We start from the raw sequence: 22,107 nt of genomic DNA, 5'->3' as shown, positions 1-22,107 counted from the left end.
CATATGATCATGGGGTGTCTGGGTGGCTCAGATGGTTAAGCAGCTGCCTTCGGCTCAGGTCGTGATCCCAGGCTCCTAGGATGGAGCCCCACATTGGGCATCAGTGGGGAGCCTGCTTCTCCCTCTCCCTCTACTGCTCCCTCTGCTTGTGCTCTCTTGCTCTGTCAAGTAGATAAATAAAATATTTTTTAAAAAGTCGCATGATCATGAGTCATATGCTCTACCAACCAAGCCAGCAGGCACCCCTTAAAAATAATGTCTTAAAAAAAAAAGAAACTAGGGCGCCTGGGTGGCTCAGATGGTTAAGCGTCTGCCTTCGGCTCAGGTCATGATCCCAGGGTCCTGGGATCGAGTCCCACATCGGGCTCCCTGCTCCTTGGGAGCCTGCTTCTCCCTCTGCCTCTCTCTCTCTGTCTGTCTCTCATGAATAAATAAATAAAATCTTTAAAAAAAAAAAAAGAAACTAGATCATGAATGATCTTTTTTTTAATACTGAAAATCTATTTGTTAATTACAGTATGTGACTGTTGTACTTTGAGGCAAATAGAGAACTTAAAAAATCAGGATCCTGACAGCTAAAGAGACACGTCCAGAGTAAACATCACTTTGCTTAGAATGATTTGAGCTTCTCTTTGAAATGAGCATGTCTGGGAGGTACCTGCCTCTTCAGATCCGTAGTTTCTTCCAAAAATTGCTTGGCTCCCAGCAAAGGCCCTTTCCTAACTGCTTTCCTGACGTCCAATCCAGCCTCCAACCTTGACCTTACCCCTTATCCTAATCCAGAGGATGAGATGAGGGTCCAAATGGCTTGAAGTTCAGGAACAGAATGAGAATAATTGACGCTATTTGGTAACTTTTTAATTAGTTAATTAATTAATTAACTAATTTTTATGGATTTTATTTTTATTTATTTGTCAGAGAGAGAGGGCACAAGCAGGTGGAGCGGCAGGCAGAGGGAGAGGCAGGCTCCTCGCTGAGCAGGGAGCACAATGTGGGGCTCGATTCCAGGACCCTGGGGCCATGACCTGAGCCAAAGGCAGACACTTAACCGACTGAGCCACCCAGGCGTCCCTAACTTTTTTTTTAAACACAAAATCTTGGGATTCCTCCCAAATCTTTGGGAGAAGCTTGCTTCTCCCTCTCCCTCTGCCTGCCTGTCTGCCTACTTGTGATCTCTCTGTCAAATAAATAAATAAAATCTTTAAAAAAATAAAATAAAATAAATAAACACAAAATCTTTTTTTTTTAAAGATTTTATTTATTTATTTGACAGAGAGAGACACAGCGAGAGAGGGAAAATAAGCAGGGGGAGTGGGGGAGGGAGAAGCAGGCTTCCCCCGGAGCAGGGAGCCCGATGTGGGACTCGATCCCAGGATCCTGGGATCATGACCTGAGCCGAAGGCAGACGCTTAACGACTGAGCCACCCAGGCGCCCCACAAAATCTTTTTTTTAAGTACATTCTACACCCAACATGGGGCCCTGAGATCAAGAGTTGCAGGCTTTACCAACTGACCCAGCCAGGTGCCCCACGTATTTTTATTTTGAAGATTTTCAAGCTTACAGAAAAAATAGCCCAATGAATGTTCATACATCTTATTTTTTTTTAAGGATTTTATTTATTTATTTGAGAGAGAGAGAATGAGAGACTGAGAGCACGAGAGGGAAGAGGATCAGAGGGAGAAGCAGACCCCCCGCTGAGCAGGGAGCCCGACGCGGGACTTGATCCCGGGACTCCAGGATCATGACCCGAGCTGAAGGCAGTCGCTTAACCAACTGAGCCACCCAGGCGCCCCACATCTTATTTTTTTTAAATCTACACATTTATTTATTTACTTTTCATTAAATTTAAATCCTTGAGGGGTACAGCAGCACACGGATTCTGTGGCCAATGGCTTTAGCAGGAAGGTTGCTTCGGAGTTTGTCACGAACCATGCCACTGTTTGCATGAGCACGAGTTACTTTTCCCCAGATTACCCTGGTTTTGTTTGGTTTGCCACCAGGAGTCACTGTGTTGTTCTTTGCTTTGTACACATAAGCACATCTCTTGCCTAGATATAATTCCGTGGCTCAGTCAAGCATAAACACCTTCGATTTTAAGAAGAGCTGTGTGCTCCCTCTGGTTCTGGAGACCCCGCTTATAGCTAGCAAAAATGGCCTTGGATCATAGCCTTCCAGACATTATTTGGCATTATAGGAGTCCTGTTCCCAGCAGGCCTCCACAGACTCCAAGATGGCAGAAAAAGAAAAGCCATGTTCATACATCTTTTGTCTAGATTCATTAATTTGAAGTTTGGGCACATTCTCTCTCTCTCTGTCTCACACACACACACATTTTTTTTGACTAAACAACTTCACAGTCACTTCAGGTCTTTAAATCAATGCAGGGAAAAATTGGGGCGCCTGGCTGGCTCAGTCAGTTAAGCATCTGCCTTTGGGGGGCGCCTGGGTGGCTCAGGTGGTTAAGCGACTGCCTTCAGCTCAGGTCATGATCCTGGAGTCCCGGGATCGAGTCCCACGTCGGGCTCCCTGCTCAGCTCGGAGTCTGCTTCTCCCTCTGGCCCTCCTCCCTCTCATGCTCTCTCTCTCTCATTCTCTCTCTCGCAAATAAATAAAATCTTAAAAAAAAAAAAAAAAAAGCATCTGCCTTTGGCTTGGGTCATGATCCCGGGATCCTGGAATCAGGCCTGGGATCAAGCCCCAAGTCAGGCTCAGTGGGAGTCTGCCTCTCCCTCAGCTCATGCTCTCTCTTGCGCTCTCTCTCGCGCGCTTTCTCAAATAAGTAAATAAATAAATAATCTTAAAAAAAATCAATGCAGGGAAAAATTTTGAGCACCAATAGGCCAGATTCTCTTAAACACTTCCTGCATACAAAAACCCAAATATACACAAATTCCTTAAACCAAAACATTAATTCCAGAGGTCTGAGCCACTAGACAATTTCTATATTTAACTGCAAATATTCCCAGGGTTAAATAATGCCAACTAAGGAAATAATTATGGAAACAAGGGGATTCAGTAAGTTCTCTTGATTATCACTATGGCCGATTGCATTTTGCACAGTTGACAACAGCAGTATCTTCCGTTCTTAGAGATAATTTTTTAAAAGATTTTATTTATTTATTTGAGAGAGAAGGAGACAGAGAGAGAGAGCGAGAGCATGAGCTGGGGGAGATGTAGAGGGAGAGGCAGAGGGAGAAGTAGGCTCCCCGCTGAGCAGAGAGCCTGACGCAGGACTCTATCCCAGGACCCTGGGATCATGACCTGAGCCGAAGGCAGATGCTTAACCATCTGAGCTACCCAGATGCCCTCCTTCCATCTTCTTTTTAAGGCTGAATATGAATATATTCCATTGTAAGTATATACTACATTTTGTTTATCCATCCATCCATTCATTCAGTAGACATTTGGGTTGCTTTTAACCTTTTGACTTGTGAATAATGTTGCTATAAACAAATGTGTACAGATATCTCTTGGAGACCCTGTTGAGACCATGGGATATATACCCATGGGGCGGTTTGTTTTTCAGCAACAGCTAATCAGAGCAGTTGCCAAAACTGAGATTTTGTCAGTTGAAGGGGGTGGAGAGCAGTTATTCAATAGATCAGGTCCCTGGGTTTCAGAATTACATAATTACCTCCACTCAGGTGACTGCTCACTATTAACCAAGGCAGTGGTTCTCAGTCCCACCTGCACATTAGGAGTATCTGGGGAGTTTTTCAGCAAATATAGCGCCCAGGCCCCACCTTCAGAGACTGATTAATTGGTCTGGGGAGGAACTGAGACATTGGGATTTTTACAAAATGCTCCCCAGATGATTCTGAAATGCAGTCAGGGTAGAGAACCCTGGAGCAAAGATCTGTGTGGTGTTTTTATTCCAGTTTTCAATTTTTTTTAAAGATTTTATTTATTTATTTGACAGAGAGATAGACAAAAGAGCACAAGCAGAGGGAGTGGCAGAGGGAGAGGGAGAAGTAGGCTCTGCACTGAGCAGGGAACCCGATGCGGGACTCGCTCCCAGGACCCTGAGATCATGACCTCAGTCGAAGGCAGACGCTTAACCATCTGAGCCACCCAGGCGCCCTCCAGTTTTCAATTCTTTTCCTGCCCTTCCTGCTAGAACCAAAGAACTCTTAGGGTTTGTTTAAAAGACATCAATTAGGGGCGCCTGGCTGGCTCAGTCAGTGGGACATGTGACTCTTGATCTCAGAGTCTTGAGTTCAAGTCCCACATTGGGCTTACTTAAAAAACAAATATGGGTAGGGTGCCTGGATGGCTCAGTCGGTTGAGCATCTGCTTTCAGCTCAGGTCACGATCCCTGGGTCCTGGAATCGAGTCCCACATGGGGCTCCCTGCTCAGCTGAGAGCCTGCTTCTCCCTCTCCCTCTGCTGCTCCCCCTGCTTGTGCTCTCTCTTGCACTCTCTCCTGCTCTCTGTCAAATAAATAAATAAACTCTTAAAAAAAAAAAACCACACACACGCAAATAAGGGCAGGCACCTGGCTGGCTCAGTGGGGTGCCTGACTCTTGAGCTCGGGGTTGTGAGTTCAAGCCCCATGTTGGGTGTAGAGATTACTTAAAAATAAATAAACTTAAAAAAAAATGCTTAACTAGCAGAGTAGGGGGATGGTCAATGAGTAGGAGTAAGGAGCTGACTTTAGCCGAGTTTATTTTTATTTTTTAAAGATTTATTTGTTTCTTTTTAGAGAGAGAACGCACATGGGGGTTGGGAGGAGGGTGTTGGGGGAGGAGCAGAGGGAAAGAGAATCTGGAGCAGACTCCCCACTGAGCTTGGAGCCGGATGGGAACTCTGGGGCTTGATCCCACAACCCTGAGATCATGACCTGAGCCTAAATCTAGAGACAGACGCTTAACCCATGAGCCACCCAGGAGTCCCTGGTTGAGTTTATAATTCTTGAAATTGGGTAATAGGTACATGAGGATTCGTTTTACTTTTTCCTCTATTTTTGTATATGTTTGAATTTTTCCACAATAAAAAGTTTTTATTTTTTTTTTTTTAAGATTTTATTCGTTTATTTGAGAGAGAGAGAGCACGAGCTGGGGCAGGCGGCGGTGGGGGGGAAGAACGGTCAGAGGGAGAAGCAGACTCTCCATGGAGCGGGGAGCTCGACGTGGGACTCGATCCCAGGACCCCAAAGTCATGACTGGAGCCGAATAAAGGCAGATGCTTAACCGACTGAGCCACCCAGGTGTCCCTAAAAAGTTTTTTTAAAACCCTTACTTTGGGGGCGCCTGGGTGGCTCAGATGGTTGGGCGTCTGCCTTCGGCTCAGGTCGTGGTCCCAGGGTCCCGGGATCGAGCCCCGCATTGGGCTCCCTGCTCTGCGGGAAGCCTGCTTCTCCCTCTCCCACTCCCCTGCTTATGTTCCCTCTCTCGCTGTGCCTCTCTCTGTTAAATAAATAAATAAAAATCTTAAAAAAAAAAACCAAACAAAAAAAACCCTTACTTTGAGATGCCTGGGTGGCTCAGTTGGTTGGGTGTCTGCCTTCGGCTCCGGTCATGATCCCAAAGTCCTGGGATCGAGTCCAACATTGGGCTCCTTGCTTGGCGGAGAGCCTGCTTCTCCCTCTGCCTGCCGCTCCCCCTGCTTGTGCTCTCTCTCTCTCTCTCTAACAAATTAATGAATAAAATCTTTGAAAAAATAAACAAAACCCTCATTTTAAAGTCCTGAATCCCAAACTCTTCAACTATGCTGTGCTACTTCCTGATCCCAGGGCAAAATGCCAATGACAGGCTCAAATAACCTCTTTGTACAGGAAAAACATTTGGAAATCTAGGATAACCATGCTGCAGAGGGTTATATCAAGTGTCTGTTGGATAAGACTTTGGAAATAAACACTTCCGCTGAGTTGTCGTATATTTTTAAGTGAAATGTGCATGTATCATAGAAATAAAAATAAAGGGAGTCAAAATATTTTGAAGGACTAAAACTGATCCTTAGCATTAAATGATTTATTAGGCCGTGCCTGGGTGGCTCAGTCGTTAAGCATTTGTCTTTGGCTCAGGTCATGATCCCAGGGTCCGGAGATCAAGCCCCACATCGGGCTCCCTGCTCGGTGGGAAGCCTGCTTCTCCCTCTCCCCCTCCCCTTGCCTGTGTTCCTGCTCTCACTGTCTCTCTCTCTGTCAAATAAATAAATACAATCTTAAAAAAAAAAATGTACCATCTTGGGGTGCCTGGGTGGCTCAGATGGTTAGGCGTCTGCCTTTGGCTCAGGTCATGATCCCAGGGTCCTAGGATCGAGCCCCGCCTAGGGCTCCCTGCTCGGCGGGAAACCTGCTTCTCCCTCTCCCACTCCCCCTGCTTGTGTTCCCTCTCTTGCTGTCTCTGTCAAATAAATACATAAAATCTTTAATAAATAAATAAATAAAATGCTTACTTTTAAGTTACATGTATTTCTTCTTTTATGTGAAATTCAATTTAACACAAAAAGTTTAAAAACATGTATACCCCCAAATTTGAGAATATACCATTACATTAAATTTTCTCGGTAAGCTTTAGGAAAGTATAAGGGGGGAAGTGGGAAAAAGGACCCTTTTAGATGTGTAATGAGTCTAGAAGAGCAGGAGAAAATAATTTATAGGGCAGGTTGCTGGATTTTCAGGGCTCTTTTCCACAAAGTGATCATTTTACAAAAGTTACTGCATACTCATAGGTCATGGATCAGGTCACTCCCTCTTCAGGAGGAAACACAAACGGGGGGAATGGGAGAGGGAGAAGCAGGCTTCCCACCGAGCAGGGAGCCTAATGCAGGTCTCAATCCCTGGACCCTGGGATCATGACCTGAGCCGAAGGCAGACGCTTAATGACTGAGCCACCCAGGCGTCCCTAAAACTAACCATTTTAAAGTTAACAGGGGGGGCGCCTGGGTGGTTCAGTCGTTAAGCGTCTGCCTTAGGCTCAGGTCATGATCCCAGGGTCCTGGGATGGAGCCCCGCATCGGGCTCCCTGCTCCGCGGGAAGCCTGCTTCTCCCTCTCCCACTCCTCCTGCTTGTGTTCCCTCTCTCACTGTGTCTCTCTCTGTCAAATAAATAAAGTCTTTAAAAAATAATAATAAAAAAATAAAGTGAACAGGGACGCCGGGTGGCTCAGTGGGTTATGCTTCCTACTCTTGCTTTCAGCTGGGGTCATGATCTCAGGGTCTTGGGATCAAGACCCACGTTGGCTCCATGCTGGGCATGGAGCCTGCTTGGGATTATCTCTCTCCCTTTCCCTCTGCTCCTCCCCTGCTCTCTCGCTCTCAAAAAAAAAAAAAAGTGAACAATTTGGTGGTGTTCAGTACACTCACCAGGCTGTGTAACCACCACCTCTTTCTAGCTCCAAAACATTTTCATTACCCCTAAGATGGTAATATACATCTCGTAAATTCCCAGGTCTGCCATGACTTTGCTATGCACACAATTCCAAAACTGGAAAAGTTCAGCATTACAGTTTGATATAACAGTATAAACAGCTCTTTCCATTATTTAAAAACTATCGCTAATTTTGTTCAATAGGTGATCATTCATTACCAAGGTCATGTTGCAGGACATCCTATCATCCCCTGGTCCCTGTTCTCTAGTGCCAGTAACAACCCCCTCATTATTGTGATGCCCAAAAGAGTCCCCGCAAACTTCCAAAATGCCCTCAAGGAAGCAATACTGTCCTCTTGGGAACAAGCTGACAACCCCAAAATAAACACAAATTTCCCATGGGGCGCCTGGGTGGCTCAGTTGGTTGAGCAACTGCCTTCAGCCTAGAGTCCTGGGATTGAGTCCTACATCAGGCTCCCGGCTTAGCCAGGACCTGCTTCTCCCTCTGACCCTCTCCCCTCTCATGCTGTTTCTCACACTCTCTCTCTCTCTCAAATAAATATATAAAATCTTAAAAACAAAAAACAAAAACTCCCCACAAATTTCCCACGGTGATTCCCAAAATGTCCTCTAGGGGGCGACATCATTTCCTTGAGAACCGAAAGGACCAATGATCTAGCCTGTACTTCATTATCCCCAATTTCCCAGTAAATCCAGGGTTGGATTAGTAAGGAAGAAAGAGGAAATAGCTATTGGGTTGGCAGTCAGCAAGATCCCACATACCATAATGCCTCTTTTCATCTCAGGAAAATACAAGGATCTGCCAAGCTTAGAGACATTTTGGAGGTCCAGAGGAAGAATTTTGGAATTTGGGGGTTATTTTCTTTCCTAAAATAAAGGGCAAATTGCTAAAACTTGCAACTTTCCTCTGCCCCCACCCCACTACTACTACACACACACACACACACACACACACACACACACGCTTGTGCAGAAAAAGCCACATTGTTTGGTGGCTCTCTTGGAATTTTGGAGGCAACTTGTATCACAGGTGGGAGACTTGCTCTCACTCATCAGCCAAGAAAGCTCTAAGGCTGGGGCGCCTTGGTGGCTCAGTCGGTTGGGCATCTGCCTTCAGCTCAGGTCATGATCCCGGGGTCCTGGGATCGAGCCCTGCGTCTGGCTCCCTGCTCAGCGGGCAGCCTGCTTCTTCCTCTCCCTCTCCCTCTGCCGCTCCCCCTGCTTGTGCTAATAAATAAATACAATATTTATTTTAAAAAAAAGAAAGCTCTGAAGACTGCTTGGGCCCCATGAAAGAGAAGGTTCTCTAGATGTATTGCCCAAGATGTATTGCAAAGGACTCTGACATCAGGTCTTCTAATCCAGCAATCCAGGGGTTCTCAAGAGTGGCAAATATACTACAATTTACATGTCTGTTCTCCTCTTGATGGGCATTTAAGTGGTTCCCACTTAGGGACTATTTTTTGATTAATGCTGCTGTGAACATTCTTGTGCATGCCTTTTTTTTAAAGATTTTTATTTATCTGTTGAGAGAGATAATGAGAGAGAGAGAGCATGAGAGGGGGGAGAGTCAGAGGGAGAAGCTGACTCCCTGCTGAGCAGGGAGCCTGATGTGGGACTCGATCCCGGGACTCCAGGATCATGACCTGAGCCGAAGGCAGTCGCTTAACGACTGAGCCACCCAGGTGCCCCTCCAACCCCTTTTTAAAAAAGATTTCATTTTTAAGTAATTTCTACACCCAAGGTGGTGCCTGAACTCATGACCCCAAGATCAAGAGTCAGATGCTTTTTCCACTGAGCCAGCCAGGAACTCCTTCCAAAGTGGTTCTAAGGGAGATACTCTAACACTCTATAGTTCCGTGCTCCGGTCACCAAATGCTTGGAGGTTTTCCCACAGCAAGCAGTTCTGCAACTGGGGGATACCAGCTGATGTTCCCCACTTCAATTCCGTTCTGATACTATCCACATGGAGTTAGCAGGAGATCCCACAGGTTAAGAGCTTGTTCTCATTAAGACTGCCCACCCCCAGCCTCAGCCTTGAATTGGAAGCCCTTCTGATTGGCTATAAATGGGAGCGTTCCTACAACCTCTTCTTCTGATTCCATTAATTTGCTAGAGTGGCTCACAGAACTCAGGACAACAGTTTATACCTACTAGACTACCAGTTTATTAGAAAGGGTATTAAAGGATATGAATGAACTTAACTCATTCCCGAGGGAACCAGCAGAAAAATAAAGCTGGTCCAAGTTGGCGATGAGAAGTGGGTATGTATGGACAACATAAAAAAGAATGCAGGAGGGGCACATGGGTGGCTAAGCTGGTTGAGTGTCTGACTCTTGCTTTCGGCTTAGGTCATGATCTCAGGGTAATGGGAACCAGCGTATGTGTGTGTGTGTGTGTGTTGGGGGGTGTCTATGCTCAGCGGGGAGTGTGTGTGTGTGTGTGTGTTGGGGGGGGTGTCTATGCTCAGCGGGGAGTCTACTTGAGATTCTTTCTCTCCCTCTCCTTCTGCCCCTTCCCCCACTCGTGTGTGTGCACGTATGAGCGCTCTCAAATAAATAGATCTTAAAAAAAAAGAGAATGCAGGAATTAGGTTGGAAAGTTTGATACAAAACTGATTAATATGATTCAAGGTTGTCTTTTCTGCCAGACAAAAACCACTTGAAACTTGAGAATCCTCCTTAACTTTTCAGAGTCTAGACCTTAATCAACAAATAGTAAGTTGAAGTGACATCTAGAGAGGCGCCTGGGTGGCTCAGTCGATTAAGCGTCTGCCTTCGGCTCAGGTCATGATCCCAGGGTTTTGGGATAGAGCCTGGCATCGAGCCCTGCATCGGGCTCCCTGTTCAGCAGGGAGTCTTCCTCTGCCTCTGTCCCCCCTCCCCCGCTTGTGCTCTCTGCTCTCTCTCAAATAAATATTTTAAACAAAAAAAATTTTTTTTAAGTGACCTCTAGAATGTCAGAAGGGCTTGACAGACAATGTTAGCATTCTAGTAGGACACTGAAAAGGCATGGAGAAATCTTGCCTCATGGGATTTGCTGATGTTCTCATTTTCTTTCTTTTTTTCTTTTTAAGATTTTATTTATTTATTTTTAAAGATTTCAATTATTGGGGCGCCTGGGTGGCTCAGTTGGTTAAGCCGCTGCCTTCAGCTCAGATCATGATTCCAGAGTCCTGGGATCGAGCCCCACATCGGGCTCCTTGCTCTGTGGGGAGCCTGCTTCTCCCTCTCCCTCTGCCTGCCGCTCCCCCTGCTTGTGCTCTCTCTCTCTCTCTGTGTCAAATAAATAAATAAAATCTTTAAAAAAAATAAATAAAGATTTCATTTATTTATTCATGAGAGACAGAGAGGCAGAGGGAGAAGCAGGCTCCCTGCAGAGCAGGGAGCCCGATGCGAGACTCGAATTCAGGACTCTGGGATCATGACCTGAGCTGAAGGCAGATGCTTAACCAACTGAGCCACTCAGGCACCCAAGATTTTATTTATTTATTTGAGTCAGAGAGAAAGTGAGTGAGAGAGAGAGAGAGCACGCACAAACCCGGGTGGGGGAGAGGCAGAGGGAGAAGCCGACTCCCAGCTGAGCGGGGAGCCCAATGTGGGACTCGATCCCAGGACCCTGAGATCATGACTTGAGCCCAAGGCAGACACTTAACTGACTGAGCCACCCAGGTGCCCCTCTCATTTTCTTCATTACCTAAAAGCAGATGGCCCTCTAGAATTCTGGAATGGCCTGCTGAAGCTTCAGAGATGGCACCAGCTGGAGACCACAGCTTGAAAGGATGGGGTCCTGTCCTCCATGTGGTCTAAGGTCTCAACCAGTGTTGTTACATCCATTAACTAGAATACACGGATTCAGAAATCAAGGCACAGAAAAGGAAAGACGATTTGCGGTATTTTCTTTTTCATTCTTATAGCCCTGCTCTACTAGCCTCGTGTTAAGGAAAACTTTTGGACAATTTAGTTAAAAGCATGTGCCAACATTTTATTTTATATTTTTAAAGATTTATTTATTTATTTATTCGACAGTTAGAGAGCACAAGTAGGCAGAGTGGCAGGCAGAGGGAGAAGGAGAAGCAGGCTCTCCACTGAGCAGGGAGCCGGACGTGGGGCTTGATCCCAGGACCCCAGGATCATGACCTGAGCCGAAGGCAAACGCTTAACAGACTGAGCCACCCAGGCGCCCCTGTCCCAACATTTTATTACAATCATGCATGCAAGGGGGAAAAAAGGTCTCTTGTGGGTGAATTAGAAATTTATTCCTGGTAAGGACACTTTATGGGAGAAGAGAATGGTTAAATACCCATCAGGAGATTAGAGATGAGATCCAGAAGAAACGAAAGAAAAGATTGAAAATTATGAATCTTGACTGGCAGGCAGTCAGCTGTCAAGTGGGTGGACCACTACTTTCCCAGAACAAATTTCATACCCTCAAAATTCATTCACAAACGGCTTCAATATTTTTATCGGGAAAGCGAATTACCTCACTGAAGGAGGTTGTAAATTACTCTTACAAAAAGCTTAAGTCCCAGACCAGGTTTTGGGGCATTTTTTTTCTTTTTGGTAGGGTTAATATACCAGGAAGTGATTTGGTGCCTTCACCTCCAGATTTTTCTTTCATACCGGTTGAGTTTTTTTTTTTTCCCTGTTCCTGGAACCTAAATGTTCCTTGACTTGGCCAGGTCTGAAATAAGTTTTTTCCTCCTCCCGGAACATTCTCTTCTCCTTCCCATCTCAACTTGAACAACCCTGCCCTGGGCGCCCCCTCCCCTCCATATTAACAGAGGCTCCCTTTTAATTACCAGGTTGTTGGGTTTTTTTTTTCCCTCCCTGGGGCATTATCGGTATTTAAGCTCCAGGAAGGTAGAAACTGTTCCCAGGGTCCATCGCAGAGCTTGGCACCGTACAAGGAGGTCCTAAAAGCACGGAACTAAGATCCTTGGATGCAAATAGGACTGAACGAATTTTTGCAGGAGCCAGTGGAATGCCGGCACTGATGAAAATCCTTGAGGTTCTCTTTATGGCTAATACTAATGATTTTTGAGGCAATTATTTAAACACCAGGATTCAGTCTGCATCCACTGAATGGGAGTAGTAGTTCCTCTAAGTATAGCTGCGAGGGTCAAAGGTCTTTACGTTTGCACAATGTTTGAACCCGGTTAATAGGTCCCTCGTGCAGCATTTATCGAGAGCCTTCCCCGTACCACGCTCCAAGTTCTGAAACTTCCTGGAGGTAGTACCAAGGACCGCCCCTTTCGCACCGCCCTTGAGTGACGCCACCGACCGAGGTCTCTAATGACGTCAGCTCCGGACCGGCTCCGCTCCATCCTCCCCTACTCCGGAAACCTACAAATCACGGAACCCGGCCTCCAGCTTTCGGTTATTATTTTTCTCTTCGTAGCCCGAATCCTTTTCCTCCCATTCTCCCACCTAAAACTTTCGGCTCTTCCCGCCTTCCCTCAAGCTGGCAATTTTCGGCTCTTCCCGCTTGCTCTTGGGCGAATTTCCCACTCTTTTACGCTGTCGATCGCATCCCGAGCTCCGCCCTTACGCCTTTTCCGTCTAAATCCCTCTTTCGGCTAGTTCCGCCTCCTGTTTCCATCCATCCTTTAGCCACACCCCTATCGCATCCTTCGGCTCTTTCCGCCTCCCCCCGTCTCCCGCTCAGCTGCTTTCGGCTTTTTCCGCCTTGCCTCGGCCACACTCTCTCCCTTCGGCTTTTTCCGCCGCCCTTCGGGAGAGGGCCTAGGCCCCTCTCCTCCACGTGACACGGCCTCCGCCTCCGCCTCCCAGTTCCCCCTCCCACCTCGCCCTTCCTCCCGCCTCAGCCTCTCGGCTCCTCTGGGCCGAGCCGCCATTTTGTGTGAATTTCTGACTGCGGCGGGGGCCGAGCAGCCGGGGCGCCTAGGGCGGGCAGACAGACAAGACAGTCGGCCCGTCTCCGCGGCCCGTTTCCTCTCTCCCTAAAATCCTTTTTTTTAACCCCCCTCGCTCGCTCTCCTCTTCTCCCCTCCCCCCTCGCTTGCTCCATCGCGCGCGACCTGCGCTAATTGCACCCAACCACCCACCAGTGTCCGTGTCCCCCGGGTCCCCCACCTCCGGGCCCGCGGGGGAGGTGTGTGGGGGGCCTTTCGCCCCGATGAGGGCCCCGCGCCCGTGAGCGAGTGACCCCAGGGGCGGGCTGCGGAGAAAATCGGCGAGCGGCCCGCCGAGGCCTAGGCCGCGCGGCCTACGCGGAGGTCGGCGCAGAGGTGATTCCGAAACCGAAAAAATATATACCCATCCCTATGAGGAGCCCTCAGAGCTGAAGTGTGCCCCTCCCGCCACGCCCAAGCAGTCCTTTTTCGTGCATTAACATCCCCTCCCCCCCAAAGGAACTATGGAGGCCGCGCCCGGGACCCCCCCGCCGCCACCATCAGAGTCGCCGCCGCCGCCATCGCCGCCGCCGCCATCAACGCCTTCGCCTCCTCCGTGTTCCCCCGACGCCTGCCCGGCCACCCCGCACCTCCTCCACCACCGCCTCCCGCTCCCTGACGACAGGTCAGGCCCCCGGCCCGGCCGGGGCAGCGTCCCCGGGGGGAGGAAGAGGAGGAGGAGGAAGGGGGGCGGCCGCCATGTTGGGCCGGGCCGCGGAGGAGGAGGAGGAGGAGGAAGGGCGGGGTCGGTGGGTGTCTCTCGCTCGCTCGCTCGCTCTTTCTCGCTTGCTTTCTCTCCTGGCCTCATGCGTTTCCCCCCCCTCGCGGCGCTCGCCCGCTCTCCCTCGCTCTCGCTCTGTCTTTTTTGGGCGCCATGCTGAGGGGAAGGTGAGGAGGCGCCCCCCGGACCCCCGCGCCCGCCCGCCCGCCCTGGGGAGGGGGCGCTGGGGGGGGGGCTGCGGAGGCCCACGGGGGTCCTGGCTGCCCCAGCGCCCGGAGCTGGCAGCCATGGGCCCGCCTGCCCGTCGCCTGGCTTCGGGGAAGGGGATGGGGGAGGGGCTCCCGGACCCTTTTGGTTGGGGGGGATCTCGAGCAGTAGCCCCGCTCTTAGGGGTTTGGAGTTGGGGGTCTCCCAGCCCTTGGCAGTATCCTTTCCCCTGGGGGAGGTGTCCCCTGCCCTACTTGGAGAGGTACCCTAGTTTTCTTAGGCAGAAAGTGGGGGTTCGTTCAGTTCTTTCTCCATCCTTTTAGTGGGGGGGTCCTTCGGGTGGGGGCACTCGCACTTTTTTTTTGGCGGGAGGTGTTTCCTCGCTATACCCTAGAGGGCAAAATTGTTGGGGGGGGCAGATCTCTAGCCCCTTTGATGGAAGCCCCTGCCTCCTTTGGGGAGAAGCCCCTTCCCCGTGTTTTTTCTTAAAGGCAGGGGTCCTCTCGTTTTTCGTAGGTAGGTGATGCGTTTTTGGCGGGTGGGGGGGGGGGCTGAGGTTTGGTTTCCCTTCCTTGTAAGGGAGAGGAAGTTGGTCTCTTCTTTCTCATAGGGTTCCCTCCTCTTTCGGGCTAAAATGGGGCGCCATCCCTTCCGGGAGAGAGAACGAGGGTTTTTTTTTGTGCTTTGGCAGGGGGTGAAAGGGAGCGCCCCCCTTTCCCCTTTATTTAAAGTGCGAAATGGGTTCGCCCCACGCCCTTCTCTGGAGGATGATAAAGGCGCCAGCCCGGCGCGTTTCAGGGCGAGGTTGGGGCCCCTGTTTTCCCTTGCTCCAGAGGGTTGGGGTGCAGGGTTTGCCCTCCCTTTCTTGGTGGGGCAGGGGAAGAGGTGTCTAGAGAGTGGATTTGGAAATGGAAGGTTTTCCACCGGCAAGAAAGGCAGGCAGAGGAGGAGTGGGGGTGGGGAGGGGAAGAGATCGCGCTGGACAGATGGCTGCCCCACAGCAGCCCGGGCTGGGGAGTCGCTTGAGGACCCTCCCCTAGATAGGGGTCTCAGCTAGGGCTTCCTTGCCAGGCACGACGGCCCCTTCTCCCCACTTCCACCTCCCCTTTTCCCTTTCTCCTTCACAGACCATACTTTGCCTTTTAAAAGAAATGCCACCCACATTCAGAGACACAAGTGCAGCAGTTTGGTGAGCTTTTACAAAAAATTTTTTTTGTTTTATGTTTTGTTCTAATTAAATGTATCGTCCTGGGAATCGCAGCCCATCGCAGCCTGCCTCCAGTTCAAGGAAATAAACAGATTAGCAAAGGTCTGTGCGCTAAGCCCACGTTGGGTTTCCGGGCCCCCTCTTGGGGGCAGGTGCATTACTCAAAGGTGCTTACACGCTTTATTCGACCTCTAAGGAGTTCTCTTATGTCAGAAGTGTATGTCTTACAATGGGTTGGGATGGTAAGTAGCCTCTTTTATTGAGTAATTCAATTATATCCCTCTTTTTGTCCCTTTCCTGCCTGCCTTCCTCCTGCCTTTAGACCAAAGTGATGCTTGAGTAAATTTATATGTTCGAATCAGGATTCTAAACCCAGTTGAGCCCTTTAAGACTTGCACATCCTTTTGATCTTTAATTTTTTTAATTTGTCGTACACAGTTTTCCTAAAGGAAAAAAAAAGCGTTACTGTAACATGACAAAAACTTATGTAAAAGGCCCATATGTTTTCAAGCCCTTGGTACCCTCTCTCCATTTCAGTCCATTGCTTTGTCTCCAGCCTTCATCTTTGAAGAAAGTGGATACTTCAGGTCCATTTGTAGGGGACGAGGTTAACTGAATTTGGTTTATGATACTTGCATTCGAGTTAAGGTTCTCCCTCCCCTCCACTCCCCACTCCCCCCCCCAAAAAAAGATTGTGGTTCAAGTAGATCCAATTCGCTCCTTTTACTCCAATGTCTCTTATGGTGATGGACGTTTAAATTAAGCAAGTCATTTGTAAAGTACTGTTTAAGCACCAAATCTGTAAAGCGTGTCAAGCCCCAGTCTCCTCTCCCTGTCTCCACTGTTCCTTTGTTCGAAAGCACATGCCTGACCGTGAAAAGTTGATGCAAACACGCCCAGTCATGGTGGAGAGAACACTTCCTCCAGCCCCCTGCCCCCCCCCACACATACAAGATAAAAACAGCAACAGAAATGACTTGCAGAACCAAACACTGTACTTCTGATGTGTTTTACAAGCATAAGTTCTTCCGTTAAAAGACAAAACACGTTGAAGTTCCATTTTCCGTCTTGCCCACTTTTGGTCCCTGGTGTACTTTGGTAGCGAAAACTTTTTATAACACACAGCCCAATTTTCCCCTCCGAAAGATCCTGTTTCCTTTTTTTCCATTCTTAGGAGAAAAAAAAAAAGTTCACTTACGTTGGGATGAGGAACCGTAAACTGCAATTCAGTGGGCCACTGGTTTTATTCTTTCTCTCCATATACTCACAACCTAACTGCTGTGAAGTGGTGATCTTAGGTATGTAAAATCAGTTGTGGGAGGAAGAAGCATCCACACAGTACAGTATCCTGCAAAAAAAAAGTCTGAAGCACAAACTGAACACACCATCCAGTGCACAGGGTCAGCCGAAAAGGAATTGCATTTATTTGAAGTTTTCCCTCCTTGGTGAAATTCCTCCTCCAGGAGCCAAGTGCAAAAACTGGATGCTAACAGATGAACCTTCCAAGTTTCGAGGACGACTAAGTTGTCGAAGGATGCTTGTTTAACTTTACTTGAAAATGAAGTGTGGAGGAAATGGGATTTCTTTTGTAAGTGGAAATTTTAGCAGTCATTTGTTGAACTTAAAAGTATTTCCCCCAAACATTTAAAAAGTACTCAGGCATATCAACACAAGGGTTTATTGTTTTTTCGTTCTCAAAGGACTCCCATGAAAACCAAGAAGCCCCAGTAATTATGTCAAACTGTACTTCGATGGTCTTTGTTTTTGAAATGTCACAGTACTGCCTTTTTTCCCCCCCAAACTGATGTACCAGTACTAGTTAAAATTCAAATTAATGGATGTTGCAAAAAAAAGGGTGTCACTCAGAATCCCTGATTTAACAGCACCTCTTAGACACTTGAAATCTTTAAAATTGTTATATTCTCTGTTGGAGAGGTTTAATCGGAAAGCAAATTAAAATATTCCCAGTAGAAATACAACCAATTGTGACCATGAAAATACGGATATTCTGGTCCTAAAAACCCTTTATTTTTTACTCTCCTCAAATTCGTTCTTCAAAAGAAAACTAGGATTCCCCCAACAGGGCTTTCAGTCAGACTGTCCTGTCTCCCAGATGGGGTTTTGATTTGCTCGGAAGGTTAAGTTTTTGATTCTTGACAAGCCAAGATTTTTAAGTACAGATAGCTCTTCTAGAAGGACACTCCTGTGGCTTTTGCTTAGCCTGGAAGGCTGATCCCAAGGGGGAACTGTTTTGCACCTGTGGAAATGAAGGTTTTCCCAGCCGTTGGCCTACCTGGCACATTAGAGCTGAATGGTTGACTCTGAGTTTGTTTCCATCCAGTTGAATGTAGACAGTTTCATATTGAGCTGGTTTAGTAATTTATCCTTAAATAATGCCTCCACGTCCTCTGCTCCTTTCTCTTAGATCTTTTCCCTGCCCCGGTAGGGGAGGAATGGATGTCTCAGGGTGGCCTTATTTGCTGTTCCCCTCTGCTAGGTTTTTGTGGCTATTAAGTCCCTAGAACCATCTCCTATAAGCCAGATCCGGTTACGGCAAATACCTGTATGGTGAAAATCGCTAATTATTTCCAAGCCTTTGTGGATAGCTCTAGGTCAAACCATATTCCAGAGAACCTGCGTTTTGGTCCCTGTGGATAAAATTGTCTAGTACCAGAGCGACGGGTTGACCCAGAGTAGGAAGTTGAGTGACAGAGTAATTCAGAGCAAACAGTAAGTGAATGGCTGAGTTTCTAAGTGAGCAAGGTACTTGCCCGTACCTTGGCAACAGAGCTCCTGCCACAGTAGGAGACGAAAGGCTGGTTTCTGGCGTTCGTGGTAGTTGGCATTTAATAAGTTGATTGATTCAAGCATCCGGAGGAACAGTTTGCTCATCGGTGGTGGGAGTCTTGTCAGAATCAATGACTTGAGGCCGGTTTCATAATTAAAACCTACTGGAAAGAGTGGAAAAGCTGCCTGTTTGGGTGGGCCTTTATCTAAAGGTCATTTGGTTAAGTCCAAGGTAAAAGTGGGACTGTCTGGGGGGAACCAGATTTTCCTGGATTTGGCTTTCCAAATTTATCAGCCTCGTCTTTGCTTCGCAACGATTTTACTCTGATGGTTACTAAAGATGGCAGCTCTGGAAACAGTGCGCAGGGTTTCTTAATAATGATAGGGGATTATGTGGGCAGTTTTTACATTTCTTCCTCGATCAGTTGATGACAAAACCAAGACATGGCCCCTCAGATGGTATAGACTTAGTCGCATCCTGCTATTGGAATAATTTATTATTCCAATACAGGATATTTGCTGGGAGCATAGTTTGCTTCTCTTGGCCAAATTGCTCAGGGTAGAGAATCTTTCTTGTTTTGTTTTGTTTTTTTTGTTGTTTTTTTGGTGACTGTATCTGTGAACTGGTGACTCAGCTCCCTATTTGTTAAGGCAAGTGGTGACATCTTCTGAATGTCGGGGGTGACAACAGGATAGGAAGGAACACTGTGGCCTTTGGAGACAGATAAGGTTGTGTTCAGGCCTGGCTCTCCCTGCAGTGGGCACCGAGGATAATGCCCGTTTCTCAGGGTCATTGCGGTCAAGTGGGCATACACAGGATGCCCACACAATGCCTGGCATTCGCAAATCTTGGTTTCTTTATCTTGCTGTCCCTACTAGCAAAAAAAAACTAAATAAAATTTATAGTCTGGTATGTAAACAGAAACAAGCATAACATCTGTGTTTTTGAGGGAAGTCAGTTTATCTTCCACCTCTTAGGTTTCTGGTCAGCTTATTTAATTGCAGGGAGCAGATTGGGGTGGAAACTCCGTGGTAGCCATCTTAAGGCATGTTTTGCTTGCTGAACGGACAGGTGCTGGAAGAGTCATGGCATCTTGAGGTTATGCTAACGACCTTCCCGTGTTCCTCTTTGGCAATTAGAATCCAAGTCTTGCTATGACCATGGTAGGCCTCCTGAGAGCTGCGAAAGCAGGGCTGTAGCACCTAACCCACTGCTGACGGGTCACATCACCTTTTAAACAAGTCCTTTACCTATGCTCTCCAGAGTCTTGAGAAATGAGCAAGGCCTGTCCCAGCCCCACGATTCCTTTGCCCCTTGGTAATTTGGCTGAGTCAGTTAAGGCTTTGTTCATTCAGCAGTCAGGCTTGTCCCGTGCTTTTCTTGGAGCAGAAAAGTTTTCAGAGTGTGCAGGGAGCTCTTCTCTCTTGAGGACTTTATTTAGATTTGGGCAAAGGTGGTTACTGCCTGTAGCAGGCCTCAGATTTCCTTCCCTTGTTTGACACCTGCAGCTTCTGGCCACGGTCAGGGGTTTGCTGCCCCTATGGCAGCTCTGGATATCCACCTGCGAAGTAGGTGTCTTAAAAATGAACTGCAAGGTGAGGCTGAGTGGCTGGATCACGGGTAACCGGTAGATCCACCAGTTTGCTGAGCACCTGGTTCCCTCGTCCCTGTTGTCCCTGTCGGGGGGTCCCAGAAACCATAAACTCCAGAAGCATAAAGCCTAGTAAGGCATGGATTCCATTTGTTCCCTCTAAGCCAGGGTTGGTCCTCTTCTGGGAGAGAGATGGTGGGGAGCGGTGGACAGCATGGACGTGGGAGTCAGGCCGGCCGTATGAGACTTCGTGAGTCATTGACTGCTAGTCTTCCCAAAGGTGTGACAGGGTCTCTTGTGCAGTCCTATGAAGGGCAGCGATTACCTGCCAGGGACCTTCGGAGTGCTTCGTGTGTGATAGCTCACCCCAGCCCTACCCTGAGAATTTGAAACAGAAATGAAGTCACTTTTTTTTTTTTTTTGACAGAGACACAGCGAGAGGGAGAACACAAGCAGGGGGAGTGGTATAGGGAGAAGCAGGCTTCCCGCGGAGCAGGGAGCCCGATGCGGGGCTTGATCCCAGGACTCTGGGGTTATAACCTGAGCTGAAAGCAGACGCCCAACAGCTGAGCCACTGAGGCGCCCTAGAAATGAAGTCACTTGTCCAAGGTCGCAAAGCTAGGGGGTGTGGAACCAGAGTTAGAACCTGGGCAGCCTGTACCCAGACCCAAGCTCTCTACCCAAATGCCATCCTGGAGCTGACGCTGCGGTATGCAGCCATTAGTAAGATATGAAGTCCCATTTATTGATTTGTCGCCTGCATTTGAAACACAAAGACATGAGAGAGGATAGAAAAAAGCAGAGTACGGTGAAGTTAAAGCAGCTCCAGAAAACTTGTTTGAGAGAAATGTAAAGGAGGAGATGTGGGTCAAGGTCAAAGTTTAAAAGCTGTTGCTGGCAGGACAGGGGTGGGCAGTCTGTGGCTCTCTGATCAAAGCCTGCCTACCTGGCTTTTTATTTTTTAATTCTAAGTGAAGTTTTATTGGAACATAGCCACGCCCATTAATTTATATGGTCTGTGGCTGATTTTGTGCTGAACAGCAGAGTTGAGTAGCTGGGACAGAGACTCTGTGGCCCTCAAAGCCTACAGTATTTACTCTTCGGCCCTGTAAAGAAGAAGGTTGCTGGCCCCCCGCGCTGGTCTGATGTGCCTACTACCTGCACAACAGCTGCCATGATTTTTGTTGTGGCAGGGGTGGTGGGTGGGAAGACACGCGACTAAGGGAATACAGGTACTCCCTTTAAAGTTGGTCCCGACTGGCTGGCCCAGTTAGTAGAGCATGCATCTCTTGATCTTGGGGTGGTGAGTTTGAGCCCCACCTTGGGTGTAGAGACTAAGAAAAAAAAAGTAAGCCTCCGAGAGAGTGGGGTGTGCTGTCCCTCTGTGACCTGGTGCAGCTCCATCAGCCCTGTGTTCCACTCCTTCCAGTGCACGTAGAGGCCGAAGCCTGGGCTTTCGAACCTTTAAATCAAAGGGATTTTCATTTATTAGAAGTAACTGGAGACTTCTTGAAGCCATTGTGGAAGCAGATCCCAGCTAACACATCCCTGTTAGGGCCTGACCCCAGGGAGCTGGGGCCAGACGTGAGTGACACTTGGCTCAATGTCATTTGCAGGTGGCTTGGGTTATTGCCCTCCTCATTTTCCTAACATCAGGGCTTAGGTTTCCTTGGGATTCCAGGCCCTGCCATTGCAGGGCACACCAGAGCAGTCCCAGAAACTGTAGCTTCTTGGCAACGTGGGTCGGGCTGCTTTCCTTGGGGGGTGCCGACTGCTGGCCACTTTCACCTCGGTTGATATGTCAGTTGCGTATGGGCTCTTGTCCCCCTCTGGCCTCTCAGGGGGCCCTCCATAAACACTCAGAAATGAGTTTTCGATTAAGGACAAGCCCTCAATCACCTCCTTGGAGTTTGAAGTAATCCAGGTTACTGCCTGGGAAGTCGTCCAGTGTCCGTGTTGATGCAGCTAACAAAGGGTGTGCAGAGCTGAGGTTGATGCTGGGTTTGTGTGGAATATATCACAGGGGCCCAGCCAGTCTGAGTCTGGCCCTGTGCTGGGCCCTTGGAAAGTCAGGTGACTCCCAGCCTCTGATGTGCCCTCCGAGGAGCCCACAGTTGACTGGAAGTCAACAAAGAGTTGCATACAGATAATTGCAGTTCTCCTTAAATTCTTTAGTGGTGTATGAACAAGGAATCTTAGTTGTCCGAGGCCCGGTTTCTTTTAAGTTGAAAATATGAATACTTTGTCTTAGTTGAATGTACGTTGAGTGGAACCAAACTGATTTCTTCAGAAAAAGTTCCAGACAAGGAAGAGTCTTGGTTCCCAGGTTCAGTGATTCAGTTTTCCT

At 48.1% G+C, this 22,107-nt stretch overlaps 1 protein-coding gene across 5 annotated transcripts in view; it reads left to right on the top strand.

The window, feature by feature from the left end:
• The first annotated feature begins 12,601 nt into the window (after nucleotides 1–12,601).
• The window catches only part of ZC3H4 (zinc finger CCCH-type containing 4), a 42,631-nt gene continuing 33,125 nt past the window's right edge, over nucleotides 12,602–22,107 (top strand). The window contains exons 1-2 of one of the 5 annotated variants that reach the window (XM_081807172.1): nucleotides 12,602–12,710; nucleotides 13,706–13,871. In XM_081807172.1, the coding sequence (XP_081663298.1) occupies nucleotides 13,711–13,871 (161 nt within the window). In that variant the 5' untranslated portion in view covers nucleotides 12,602–12,710; nucleotides 13,706–13,710. Of the gene's footprint in view, nucleotides 12,711–13,186; nucleotides 13,583–13,705; nucleotides 13,872–13,930; nucleotides 14,135–15,301; nucleotides 15,364–15,435; nucleotides 15,624–22,107 lie in introns of those variants that run through there. The other 4 variants (XM_081807171.1, XM_081807173.1, XM_081807170.1 and 1 more) reach the window with 4 other exon arrangements.

This window comes from Leptonychotes weddellii, chromosome 16 (assembly GCF_054177405.1).
Source record: "Leptonychotes weddellii isolate Sample4059 chromosome 16, ASM5417740v2, whole genome shotgun sequence".
Taxonomy (NCBI): domain Eukaryota; kingdom Metazoa; phylum Chordata; class Mammalia; order Carnivora; family Phocidae; genus Leptonychotes; species Leptonychotes weddellii.
The sequence above is the reverse complement of the archived record's forward strand: the minus strand, read 5'-3'. Positions and strand labels throughout refer to the sequence as shown.